This window comes from Pyxicephalus adspersus, chromosome 5, assembly GCF_032062135.1.
Source record: "Pyxicephalus adspersus chromosome 5, UCB_Pads_2.0, whole genome shotgun sequence".
Taxonomy (NCBI): Eukaryota; Metazoa; Chordata; class Amphibia; order Anura; family Pyxicephalidae; genus Pyxicephalus; species Pyxicephalus adspersus.
In genome coordinates, this window is record NC_092862.1 from 117,862,481 (window position 1) to 117,876,105 (window position 13,625).

At 37.1% G+C, this 13,625-nt stretch overlaps 1 protein-coding gene across 1 annotated transcript in view; it reads right to left on the bottom strand.

Annotated features, from left to right (window-relative positions):
* Positions 1–13,625, bottom strand: part of PLCD1 (phospholipase C delta 1) — a 71,633-nt gene that overhangs the window by 6,255 nt on the left and 51,753 nt on the right. Inside the window, 10 exon segments of the mRNA XM_072413387.1 lie at positions 517–649; positions 730–908; positions 3,109–3,225; positions 4,110–4,266; positions 4,379–4,552; positions 7,345–7,494; positions 7,714–7,858; positions 8,294–8,495; positions 10,075–10,303; positions 10,749–10,878. Of these exon segments, the coding sequence (XP_072269488.1) occupies positions 517–649; positions 730–908; positions 3,109–3,225; positions 4,110–4,266; positions 4,379–4,552; positions 7,345–7,494; positions 7,714–7,858; positions 8,294–8,495; positions 10,075–10,303; positions 10,749–10,878 (1,616 nt within the window).

A 13,625-nucleotide genomic window follows, 5' to 3' on the forward strand; every position in this document is an offset into this window, starting at 1 on the left:
ATACATAGGCATATCTAGTTTAATTTTACTTAATTTTCATGTTTCATTAGTTTTCTATGAGGTTATTATTGAGGTCATTATTTCAAAAACTAGAGCCAATCTAGCAAAACCAATACCATATTTGGAATCTGTGCACCAAACATAACCTAAAATGACTTTAATCTGTTTGGCAAGAAAATGTTTGTTGACCAGTGTTATAGGGCTCCTAAAACTACCCAGAGATATCAACTACGAATATTTTCCAACAGTCAATCAAGTCTTTAGCTGGCAAGGTTTGTATAAGTCATACACTGCTGAGGACATACAATACCTTCTTTCATCCATATTCAGAACAGACATTGGTCTTCTTATGTCTATGGGTATCTTCAGATACTACAGTATTTATTAATTAACACATCAGGTGCATTTTGGTAATCAGGCTTAGGCAATCCCATTAACATTAAATGTTGTGAGTAATAGATAACTTGGCTTGACTTGGTATTCACATCTGTTTTCAAAAAATGTGTTTATTCTTACCATTGTTCTCTACAACTTTGGTATGCTTCTTGTCATTGTCCCGAGCAACTCCCAGTATTTCTACGGTAACAAAAGGGTCCACTATGGAACTTTTCTTCTTATTCAATTTTGGCAACTGTTGCCCTGAAATCATCTGAAAATAGATGGAAATGGCCCGTTAATTTAAATAAAAATAGTGAAAGTAGCAGCGCTAAAAATGTGTACATAGCTAACCATAATATTAAGCTTCTTAGGTGTCCACCACTCTCCATCCTGGACAGACTTTGGATTGAACTTAGACTGATTGTATCGCATGAATGAGGGTTTCAGCACATAGCCACAAAATCCATTATCGCGGAATTTTCCCTGGTACACATCCATCTCCGTACATGGGGTCTGGAAGTTCAAAGCCACTGTAATGTATAACCAACATTTAATGAGATTGATCCAGTCCTTTAATTCCTAAATACATGATTCTTAATTTCACATTTTAATGTTGTTTTCCCTCAATGAATATTGAGGTTACATAAAAATTAGAGTGTAAATTTAGATATAAAAGTGAACACGTGTAAATCAAGTTTAGGTGTTTTTTTTACTGGTTGGACTGCTGAATGTCCAGCTTTCTGGAATGTGTACTTAGTTTTTTGCATGCATATGTTTTTGCTAACTAGTACTCACAGTTAAACAAGGAGTTAAGCATATAGGATTGCCATATGCCTTTATTTTGGGCTACATTGAAGGAAAAATGCAGATGAGGGGAAGAGATGACCTAGCAAACAATATTGCTGATTCAGAAAAGATGGTCGCCTGCTAAGGGGTGCATTGTGTGCATATATCCCTAAATTGGATACAGTTTTATAAAACATTTCATAGTTTAAATAGTAAAAATGTAAGAAGTTCAATTCAGCTGTTCACCCACAGTTGAACTTTATATGTTTAATACTTTAAACTTTATGCTTTTATGTTAGCAAAACGTATCGGTTGAAGGTCCATCCACCCAGGAATAAACTATATCCAGCTTATATTTTTTTCAGCAAATTGAAATGTATAAAATACTGAAACACCTATCCACTAATTAGAATTATTTTTAAATCCAGTGCATTTTACTAAAAGCTTACTAGTTGCTGGAATTTACTGCAATTCCATATTGAGACTGATCACTGTGCTGCTATTATAATTTCATTATATTTCAGTATTCAGTTATTGAATTATTATTAGGGTTGGGCCTACACTGACTGTTTTTAAAATACATATAAATGCTCCTACTGTGTTTTAAAGTGTTTTTAAAGCTTGCCTTAAAACGCTGGAAATGTTTATAAATGCCTATGAAGCATTTTGCTTTATCAAGGGATGATTCCCATGGCTGCACTCATTACATGAGCACAGCTGTAGGACTCCTGACAGCAAAGGATCCCCAGGCACCAGAGGGAAAATGAGGACAAGTTTCCCTATTCACCTCTATTGCTGATTGGCTGAGAAAAGGGTAAATCCTGATGACGTTTGAGCCATCATCAAGGGCTACCTTTTCTCAGCGAATGAAGGGAGGGGTCATATGAGGACACTGCTCCCATGTCCCTAGCAGAGCACTGGCACATGTTTCAATTTTTAAAATGCAACAAGAAGCATTATCCTAAAGCGTACCTAAACTCAGAAATTTCACTTGAAATAAAAGGATAGGCAACAAAAAGTGTGCAGCAATGCCCCCTAAATCGCCTTGATCGCCTAGGCAATCGAGAATGAATGGGAGCACAAAGCTTTACCGGGATACCTACGTCACATATCCCAGGAGGCTCTTGGATGCTCCTTCTGCGCATGCCTAAGCATCTTGGGCATGCGCAGAAGGAGCCTTTTCGCACAAACAGAAAAATTTGCTGATCTCCCACATGCGCAGTGAGATCGTTAATTTTTTTATTCATCCTACGTCACTGGATCTCTTGCCTGGGTCGGTGATGTAGGATGAAGAACCGGAATAAAGAGGAGGAGATGGCGGCACCCAGAGTGCCGGCTCAGGGACGACCCGGGCCAGATGCAAGACACCCTCAGATGGATCGGACTGCCCTTCAGTATTGAAGGTAAGTGTATTTTTTTTTTTTGGCAGTTTTGAGTTTAGTTTCTCTGTAAGTGCTCCTAAACGTGCCTCAAAGAAACGCCCTGGTGTGGACTGTCTCATTGGAGTACATGGGAATTTTAAAAATGGGCAATTAAACACTCAGGGAAACGGTCAAAGTAGACTAAGCCTAATAAACTGTATTTATATAGTGCTAACATATTACACAGTGCTGTATGTTAAATAGAGGTTGCAAGTTACAGACAGATACAAACAATTACACAGAAGAAGGGGAGGACCCTGTCCAAAAGAGCTTACAATCTAAGATGTGGGGGACGTAGCACACAATAGGAGGGGAGGATAAATATATTAAAATATAATTGAATTAAAAAATCAGTTTCTTACAAGAGGCAATAAATTGAAAGGAGTTTTTCTTCTTTTATGGAAAACCACCTTTTGAATTAGGCTGAGCATTAAAACACATATACAGTAAAACGTACAGATCATCTGAGGTAAGGGAATTTGGATGTTGCATGTTTTATTCTTAGTTATTCTAAAGAACCTACCTATTTGGCATCCCACATTCCACATATCTACAGGATTGTAATTGGAGGAGTCTGTTCTCCGGCCATCAGGGTATATTCTGGTCAGCTGCCGAGTGTTATGCCGAATAAAACTGTTTGCTTTAGGAGTAAGGCAAATACAAAAATTTAAGTACAAAAAAACTATGACTGGGATTACATTACTCTGTTAAAGTGACTGCCTATTTATTGATCCATTGTTATCCATATAATTTTTCTGTATTACTAAAATACTCATATTACATTCAGATTTTACATTCAGAACATTTTTCAGGGTGTCCTTTTTTAATACATATTGGCTGATTTCACACTACAAGGAAAGGTTGTGTAATATCTATCTATCTATCTATCTATCTATCTATCTATCTATCATAAGACTTTCCTAATATTCTCCTAAAGTTCTTCTATAATAGACAAGGTCATGTTACAGTCATGTCATAGCAAACATCAATGCTATAGTTCATGTTTTTGTCACTTAGCCATATGGCCAAATCAGGCCTTTCATTCATGGCAAATCTTGTGGTTTAGATAAATATCATCTATTGTAAAAAGCTGTATTTGTGGTTATACCAGATAAGACATTGGTGATACTCATCAGCAACTGATGAGATTACTTGACAAAGATAGGGTTTTATTTATCAGAAAAGAAAATACTGATAAATGAGATTACCAGTTAATAAAATTAAAAATGCAATTAAATTGTCAATACACCATCTTTACAGTCGTTTTTTATTAAGATAAGCTATATTACTTTTGGGTCAGTTTTGTCTTCATGAATAAAATTCGATCGCTCGTATTTATCAGATTTGCAAAATTCATAACATTTTGCAAAGGCAAGAGATAGGAAATTTAGGCAAAAACATAGCCTTAGTTGTGTAAGTGCTGCTTTAGACAGCCTCAAATCAGGAAACAGAGGCATAGTAATGGCAGCATAATGAGAGATCCTGCTGATCTCCTCCAGTTTGTTACTAGCCTTCGGCACTCACCCGAATCATTGGCTAGCCTCAGAGCCTTGCTCTCAGTGAGGGAGGACATCTCATAGAATGCCTGGTGCTCTGCTGCTTATTCAAAGCCATTAAAATGCACACTCTTGCAGTATATCACAGTGTCAGACAGCTCCTTGGCAAGCTTCAACTTTGCAGCCTAAAAATAACAATGATTATATCATCAGGTAATGCAGAGCCCCCCACTTTCCCTGTAAAATGAATATATCTGTGTATTACGGAAAGCCTGCACTTAAATCCGGATAGCTTACTGTGCTTTTCTTGGCATTGACTTTAGACTTGACCGTCTCATCATCCATTTCTGCAGCTTCATCCTCATCAGACACATCATCAGCCTCTGTGGTGCCATTGCTGACACCATTCTTCAGACTGTCTTCTAACTTGTTCAGCTTCTTACCCTTCACCAGGATTTTTCCTTTTAGTTGCTGAAAATAAATGCAAGTTAGAGTTTACAAGAAGGGAAACTGTGATGGCTTTGGATTAATTGTATTTTTTAACAGTGCTTACATATTTTTTTATTGACTTTTACTTTACAAATAAATATTGGTATCCAGGTGCATGTATGACCCAGAATTCTCAAAATACGAAGCGTTTTCTAAAGGGAACACACATGACTGTATGCCTTCAGGTGCATTTTTTCTCACTGAAATGCCATATAGTTCATGGCTGGGACACCGTTTGCTTGTTCATTTTTTAAATATTTATCCTGGGTTCTTTGGCTTCTTATCACAAAACATAAATCTACTGGTGAGTTACTTTCCTATATACTGAAAGGTGCATTGAAAGAAACATGCATTAGATTTGTGCTATGTGCCAAGAAAACACTATTAATATTGATATTAAAGAACAGTTTTTTTTATAGCGCAAACATATTACACAGCTCTCTACATAAAATACAGAAAATGTGCAGAAAACAAAAAATGGTTGCAGTTTCTGACCCAAACAGCCTTGGTGTAATGCTCTGCTGATCCGGCAAACCTGGAATGGATTCTAAAAAGTAATTTGCCATTTGTTAGCAAATGTTTCAGTCCTGGACCAGATCAACTGTAGGTTTGCTGGATCACCCAGCTTTACTGATGAAAGTGTATCCTCCCCAGTCTTGGAGAGCTGTAATAAATCAGGCCCACTGGCTTTAGGTGCTTATCATTCCCTTACCCCATACATTACGCAGATAAGAGTTCTGGCTTGATCTGGGTCAGTAAGTCAAAAACTAATGAAACCAGACATTGAGACAGCCACACAGCCATTATTTTTTTACAAGGTTAACAATGACACACATACATGTTTTGTATTATACAAAGATTGTGTAATAATTTCCACATTCTATCTGATAAATCTGTAGAACAGATATGATTGATGTATTATGTGTTATTGTTTAAAAACATTGGTGCATTTTAATAAAAGATTGTGGGCTGTTAAGTTCGCAAAATTAAATATCACTCTGCAAAAGAACTTTATTTTACTTAGTTTAGTAAATGTGTTAAAATTTTACCTTCTAAAAACACCCAATCATGTGAAGAAAATGTAAAAAAACATATTTGGTTGGCTAAAGTCAACTCATTCACTAAGCTAAATGAAATTTCGTTGCACTACAAATAAATCTTCATATAATTATAATAATTATTCACTATTTTCTTTTAACAGGTTTTTGTGTTTTTGGTAAGGATTATTATTAAATTTATTAAATATTGGTTGAGTTATGCCTAAGAATGTTGACCTACAATGTAAAATAATTTTCCATGCCAAAAAAAAAAAAATGTAACACTTTTTGCATGGAAATACGGACAGAATTAGAACGCTAGGCGGGTTGATAAATCAGGCCCATTGAAACAATTCATCTTTATTTCCTCCACTAGGTGGCAGGCTTAGCCAACACAACCCACCAATCCATTTCCTGTTCCTTCACTTTCCTAAATGCCAGCTGACATCTGGAGCAAATTATCTGATAATCAGACAGATATGTGTAGGGGTATCCTAGATGTGCAATGCTTTTAAAATGTAACATGCCCCTTTTTCTGTTTTGCCGAGTAGCTATCCAAAGAGAGACGTTTCTTTTTATAATATGTTAAAATGGTATCTACAAAAATAAACATCTAAGCTATCCTTTATAGTGAGACAGCATCAGCATGGTCTTTGAGATCATTGTATCTGAAACACAGCTAGCTCTTGCTACGTGTGACTATTGCCATTGCACAAAGCACAAAATTGCTGGGTGTGACCAGAGTCTCCAATATTAGATTTCTAATTGTGACATCTGTTTTTAAGTTCCCCTTCCTTTTTCGGGCTTCTATAAATGGCAATCACCATGGGCTGACACAACACACTTCAATCAGCTGAATGTGAGTTAGTAATGGTGAATCAGAATCTTGCAGTAGGCGGTATTATCTTGTAGGAATGGCTTCATACTACTAAATCAACTACTACATGTTTACAGTAAATCAGTGGCAATGAGATAAATCCAGAAGCCACCTTTGTAACAAGGCAGCATGCCTGAATATGTTAGTAACTAGTAATCAGTCTGATAATATTACATCACAAGATAATACAACAGCAGTGTACATCCTTTGCTAACATATAACTAATCTTTTATAAAAATGGTTTAGCACCGGTGGCCTAATGGCTCTGGTCTTGACATGCAATTATTGTTAAAGTAGAACTAAACTCAAAATACAAAAAGTCACCAGGAGATTTTGGCAGACGAGACATGCAAAGTCACTTTTTCCTAACAAAAATAAAACTATTGGTGGATTCATTCTTTTTGCCTACACAGCATGGTGCATTTGCCATGCAGTGTAGAGTCGGGCTCTATTTCTGGCACTGCCAAGAATAGACTTTGATGCTGAAGAAAATTAGTAGCATCATCAATGAATGAAGAGGATCACTGCAGACTCAGAGTCAGTGGGGAGAAAGACTGCTTTGGGGGATGCAGCAGTGACACCATCACTGATCTGTTGCAGGGCAATGAGGATCTGAAAACATAGAGGCGTGTCATATTGGCATATGGCAGAACTGCAAATTCATAAACAGCAGTGATGTAAAAATAATGATGGCATCAATCAGATCTATGAGTCTCAGTGCTCCAAATTGGAGAACAAAATCACTCCAGAAGATTTATTTTACTTGAACTAGAAAACCCAAACTTATGTCTTCCTCCTCAGATCAGCAGAAGTATTTATTTTGCCCTTTCTTATATAACACACCCAAAGTTTTATCTTACCTCTGGGGATGGGAAGTCCTTTACTTTTCCTTCAGCAGGCATCAACAGCAGCATATCCCCCAGTATGTCTTTCATGTGCTTAGCCATTGTCTTCTGCTGATCCAGGCTGCAGTGATTCTCCAGGGAGATGATCACAGGGTACGGAGAGGTCTACGAGAGAAAAGAGAAAAAATAAGATACTGTGCTAGAAAACTGTTTATTGTGCAAAGTTCTAGTGCTACATCTAGTGATTTCTATACTATAGTGAAACCTACTGCTATTAAAAGGTCACTAAACTAAGCCATCATATAGTTTAACACTTAATACAGCAATAAAGAAAATGCTAAAAAACAAATATAAAAGAAAATGACACAGAACAACCCTTCTTACTTTGAATGCATAGTTTTTTATGGCTGTTATGACATCTTTGAAGAGGATCTTTGACGTCAAGGTATACCCATGATAAATTACAGGCTCGCCATTCGGTCCATCCCAGCAGTCCAGCTCCACGCACCGACATCCTTTTGTGAGAGCCCTGGTTTTAAAGCAGAAGTATAAACGTCAATTGCAGCCATCAAAACCCAATTTTAAAGTGTCTTTGTAGGTTGCAATATTTCCAGTTCCTTATTTGTAATACCATGAAAAGCAGAAATTAGCATATGAGCATACTGCTTTTAAATTTTACAATTTTGTAAATTTTAGGTGAATTTTCCTAGTAAATGATTTAAAAAATGATAATTATTAACTACCTTTGAAAGTTGGGTGAATACTACATTCACCACTTTATTAATATGTTCTTTAGTTGGAGTCTATGACCCCACATTCAATTTGGGGTGCCTGCATACTATACAGCTGATAAGTGCCACACAATACAACTGTCCCTCGAATGGCCTGTTACTCAAACATTTATCTAGTTGATATCAGTATTATATTACGTGCAAAGGTATGTGTTGGCGTCATTCCAACTCACCTTATGTAGGCCTCAGTACTGCTTGGACCTTTTAGCTGGTCTTCCATCAAGTAAGTGTTGTGTGAAGATGAAATGAAGTAATGATTCAGCGGTTGCTTCATGTCTTGATAAATTTTACTGTGTGCTGGGTTAAATGCACTCCCATCATCCGACAGCAGGTATATAAGGAAGCCATCTTTGGTCAGGGACTGTTTCTTCTTAGCTTTAAAACAACAACACATGGCAATTAAATACCACAATTTATGGTAGGAGTTTATTTTATGAATAAAACAAGGAGTGCAGGTAAAACCTCTAATAAAAGAGAACATGGTTTGAAACACAATTAGGCTTCTGCAGTGCCATATTTGACCCAAAAGTTTGCGGCCAAAACAGAGTTCAGTTGTACATGCAATGATTTTGCAGTGGTGTCAAAAGTGCTTCAAACTGCTGCCAAAGGCACACTGCATTTGCCCATCACAGCCCCCTGACACTAATTACTCATGTGGAGCTAATCAGCATCAGGGCGATTTTAAAAGTTTGATTCTTGTTAGTGGTTGTAGGGAGGAAATAACTAATTTCTAGTAAGAACCTTGGATGGCTGGAGTTTGTAGGTGGCCTGGAGCTTCCAGTGTCTACCTGGAGTACTGTATGGTATGATTCTAAAGATGTTTATCACTGTACACACCCCTTTACTATACACACTCAGAAGTGTAAAGGCTGTCAATTGGCATCACATTATTTTCTATGGGGCCAAACGCAGCATTTTGAGATACAGAAAAATTACTTCTGAGCTCTATTAAATGAAAAAGTAAAAATATAGATGGAAACAGGACAATAAAACTAGTGAGGGGGATTCTCCTCTTAGACAGGTGCCAACAATGGAAGATGTTCCTTTCATTTTTGTTCTGAGTAGCAATTGTCTCCCGTTTGAATAATAGGTACATCTGCCAAACACAAACACGTACAGTGTTAAAAATTGACAGACGGTTTGTTTTCCATCACATCCCAAAAAAAACTATAGTTTTCTTAGTGTTTGACTGTTCAATTGCGGTCTCAACAACTTTGTGTATGTGATCCTCCAGAGTGCAGTTTGCTATATTCCTGGGAGCAGCTAACCAATGAGTTTGCCACAGCAAGTCTGAAAGGGGCCTACAAATTTGCACACTGATGGCCTTTATGCTCCCTTGGGCAAAGACTAATTCAACTTTGCTAGGACTTTAATGTCTCCTTCTTAGTGTGCGGATTAGTAACATTTTTGTACACAGAGGAGATTTGAACTGACTTTCTGTCTTTGGACGAAATTATCTATAAACAAGGTCACACAAGACACCAACGCTTCCCCACTATATCTGAAATGAAATACGTTTTAATGTTTAAATGTTAGCTCTGTGTCGTTCTAAGTTTGCTTTTACTATGCTTGAACTTATCATTATTATACTTTTCCTAATTTGAATTGCTACTCCTCCCTAATATTATAGCTCCGGTGAATTTTGTATATTTTGTGGTCACCCTACATGGTGTCCAACCTGAAACACAAATAAATTACAAATAAATCTCACTGTTTAATTGCCAAAAAAACAAACAAACACCCTTCTTCTTTTCCTTTTATATATATATTGTAATTAAAAAAAAAAATTTTTTTCCTAATTAGATTTTACATTTTAACATTTTTCTGATTGGTGTTTTTGGACAACACAGCTTTTTCTTTTTTTTGCTTGGCACTACACGTGGTATCTACTTCCCCCAAAAAGGTATAATTGCAGCAAATGTGGTAGGACCATCGTCTAGAGATAATTGCTCACCTTCCTCACTTGGCTCATACTTGTTTATCAGGGAGACTGCTTGCTCCAGGCTTATGGCCTCCCTCTGTTCTTCACTCAGAAATTTGTGCAGCTTTTCAGCAGACATGAGATATTCACTGCTCTTGTAGGTGGAGAATATTACATCTATCTCTTCTCGCATTGTCAGGATTTTATAAAATTCTTCAATTTCATCATCCTCCAGAGCTCCAGTCTGTGATTTATCACATTGCTAAAAATGAATAATACACCATGATTAAATTCTTCTGATATTATGTTTTTACTTTTTTTTTTTTTTTAATCTGCAAAACACTATATATTAGTAGAGAAATTGCCAGTTCTTCCAATGTCTGATGGCTCCTTTGAATATACATTATATTTAGACTGTATTTAAACCTTTCCATGGGTGTTTTTTTATTTATCTCCATACATACCCAAAGGAAGAATTCAGTATTACAGAGGTGTTTCCCTTTTTTTATTGTGTCCTCCAGTGAGCTCCTGGACGGATTGCTTGGACCCAAACTATTAATGTGCTGCCCCCCCCCAGAACTTCCTGTTAGATCCCAATGGACAGGAAGTGCACCGTGAACTAGACCATTAATGGTGCAGCACTTTGTACCCTTTTGCTATAACACAATACAAAGATTTCACCAATACTGCTTGTATTGAGAACCTACCTGGAATATTTGTTTTGCATAGTTTTCATCAGTCTCAATATTCACTTCTTGCAAGAAGCGCTTCAACTCTTTAAGGCTCATCTTGTTGTCTTTGTTTTTGTCTGCTTTACGTAGACATGTGTGAATCCAACTTTTTAAGGCATTAAGGAACAAAGCTTAGCTTTATATACTTAGATTCATTATACTATATGTTGCAAATTTTACCTTGGAATATTGTAGAGCCACCCTGGAATACCTGAAGATTATCATATGCACACAATAGCCACCTTACATGGCTGCTGGGTATGGTGCACCTACTCAAACACCTTACTATTTGTAAGGAAGGCCACACATTTGTATAGGTATGGACCACCCTAAAATACCATAAGACTCCAATATGTACACAATGACCACCTTACACGGTTGCTGGGTCCGTTGCATCTACTCACGCATCTTACTATAGGTAAGGGGGGCTGCAAAATTGTATAGGGATGGGCCACCCTAGAATACCATAAAACTTCAATATGTATGCAATGACCACCCTACATGGTTGCTGCATCTGTGCTCAAGCCAGTAATGAAAAGAAATGGTTGATATAACTCTGTCAGAATGCTCATTCTGAGACAGTCTTCATAAATCTATGGATGGTGTAAAGATTAAGCAAACCATAAACTCAATTAACAAAAATATTTTGTCAAATCTAATGTATTTTTTACCAGGCTGCCAACATCCCTAATTTTTATGATACAAAACAAAACATCTCAATGAATGGATCTTTTAGGGCAGTCAAAACCAAAGATAATATTTTATATAAAAATAAAATTTTATTTTGTTAAATATAAAAAGAAACTATACAGAAATCAAACAATAAACTCAGATAATGTACTGAGGTCCTAGGAAGCACTATTATGTCTGTTTTTCTATTCATGAGCTAGCTGTCAAAATACCAGGAGGGCATACTAGCTTAGAATTGTATTAAGTTTTAGAAAAAAATTCAGTTACTAAACATTTGGCACCTTGATAAATAATCCAGCACCATGTGTAACCTAAGGTCTAAAAATTTTAACATACTGATCTATAATACTTGTACCCAAACCAATGGATAATTCATGTATAATCCATATCTCCTGTTTTTGCCCAAAGACACAAAATACATTTAACATTTCAAGGTCGGACAAGTTAGTAAATATAGGAGCAGCTGGTGCCTCTCTACACCACACCAGTCTGGGTCAGCTAGTAATTACAAGATCTTGCTAGCTAGAGATGGTTTTCATACATATATTTATCCTGTGACCTACACCCAACATGTAGAGGCCTCTATAATTAAAGAAATACGTGTACGTATGATAAGCCATGTACCACAAAAAGTAGAACCTTGGATATGTTGGAGGACAGTCTGTTTGTCTTGGTTATATATAATCGTTATATTGCTGTGTTAGAGAGACCTGGGGGTGTGTAGGTGTGTCTGCACATGTGATAGTGTATAAAACATCACATGACATAATTGTTAGATAACGAGTCATATACTATGATAAGCTTCTGCACCAATATACCTAGGGTTGGGAATAACTTCCAAAACAGAATATTGTGATACACAACCCAGTCCCCTTCCATCGTGCTCAGAAGTAGTATTGCCCATAATTAAAGGCTTATTCAACCTAAAACTGAAATGTTGGCTCTAGATAAATGGCATCAGGCAAAACCACCCACCAGCTTTTTATATCTCTCTAGGACATCTTCGAGGAGACGTCTGTGCCCAAGGTCTCAGTTCCAACCTTTTCATGTACGGGGGGGGGGTCACATTTTTTTTTCTATTTCATACATAAACAAGATTTAGCAGAAGTTACTGTTTAATTATATTGCAATTGTCAAATCTGAAACTAGTGAAAAAGGTGATTTATGTGATGTTATTTGCATGCATGTAATCTATGCGCTGAATTTCACTAGTTGCAGCTAGCAATATGGAAAAAAAGTGCTACAAGAAACATACAAGCTGTGCTAGTTTAAAGAAAAATTCTGGCACTGGGATAATCTGAAACACCGTGCACCCATTCTCTGATGCGGGATATGTTCGTTTTGTCTCAGGGATAACCCTTTCTCCTGCACCTCTCTCCACAGTTCCACAGCAGCTGTTCCTTGTGGCTTTTTTTCTCCTGTACCAAAATGTGAGCACAAAAGAGTTTGGAATAAGGTTTACAGTATCCCCTTAACAAAACATTCAACATATTGTGCATAAGTTGGGGATGGGGGTACAATGTTTGGCTTTTTTTTAGCTGCCCAGAGTTGGACTTCACTGTTTCCTTTTTGAAATAGCTTTCAGATTGTCCTAAAGATTCTATTGTTTCAATACTCAATTAATGAATGGAATGAGTACACAAGAAAGGACCTCTGATTTTTCCAACCATTCCAAACTGAATACTAATACCAGCTTAGTGACTTAACTGTATTTTAACCAGAGGGTCATATTAACAGCCAGACAACCAGAATGTTTAGAAAAGCAGTCGCCAAACAGTGGTCCATGAGAAAATTTTGGTGGTCTGTGGCTCTGGCCAGTGCGTCCCCCAGCAGGGTCAGGAGAAGGACCCCACGGGGGGGTAAAGGCCAGAGCAGCCGGCCATGTTATTTATATGGATCACAGGTTGGGGGCAGTGGGCGGGCTGTATCCTTTAAGTGACACACAGCTACCCGTATATTCGCGGTCCGGACTACATGCATTTAGGTTGGAGACCACTGATTTAGAAGACCAACAAATATAACCCCCATTAATACTTCAGGTTAGAGCTACATTTTTAGTTCCACAGTTTGCTAGTTAGAATATATTCAAGTAGGCAGGAATATTCAGATTTGCTTTTTCATGCTTGGATTTTTGGATAACTGCATAACAATTATCTCCTGAAA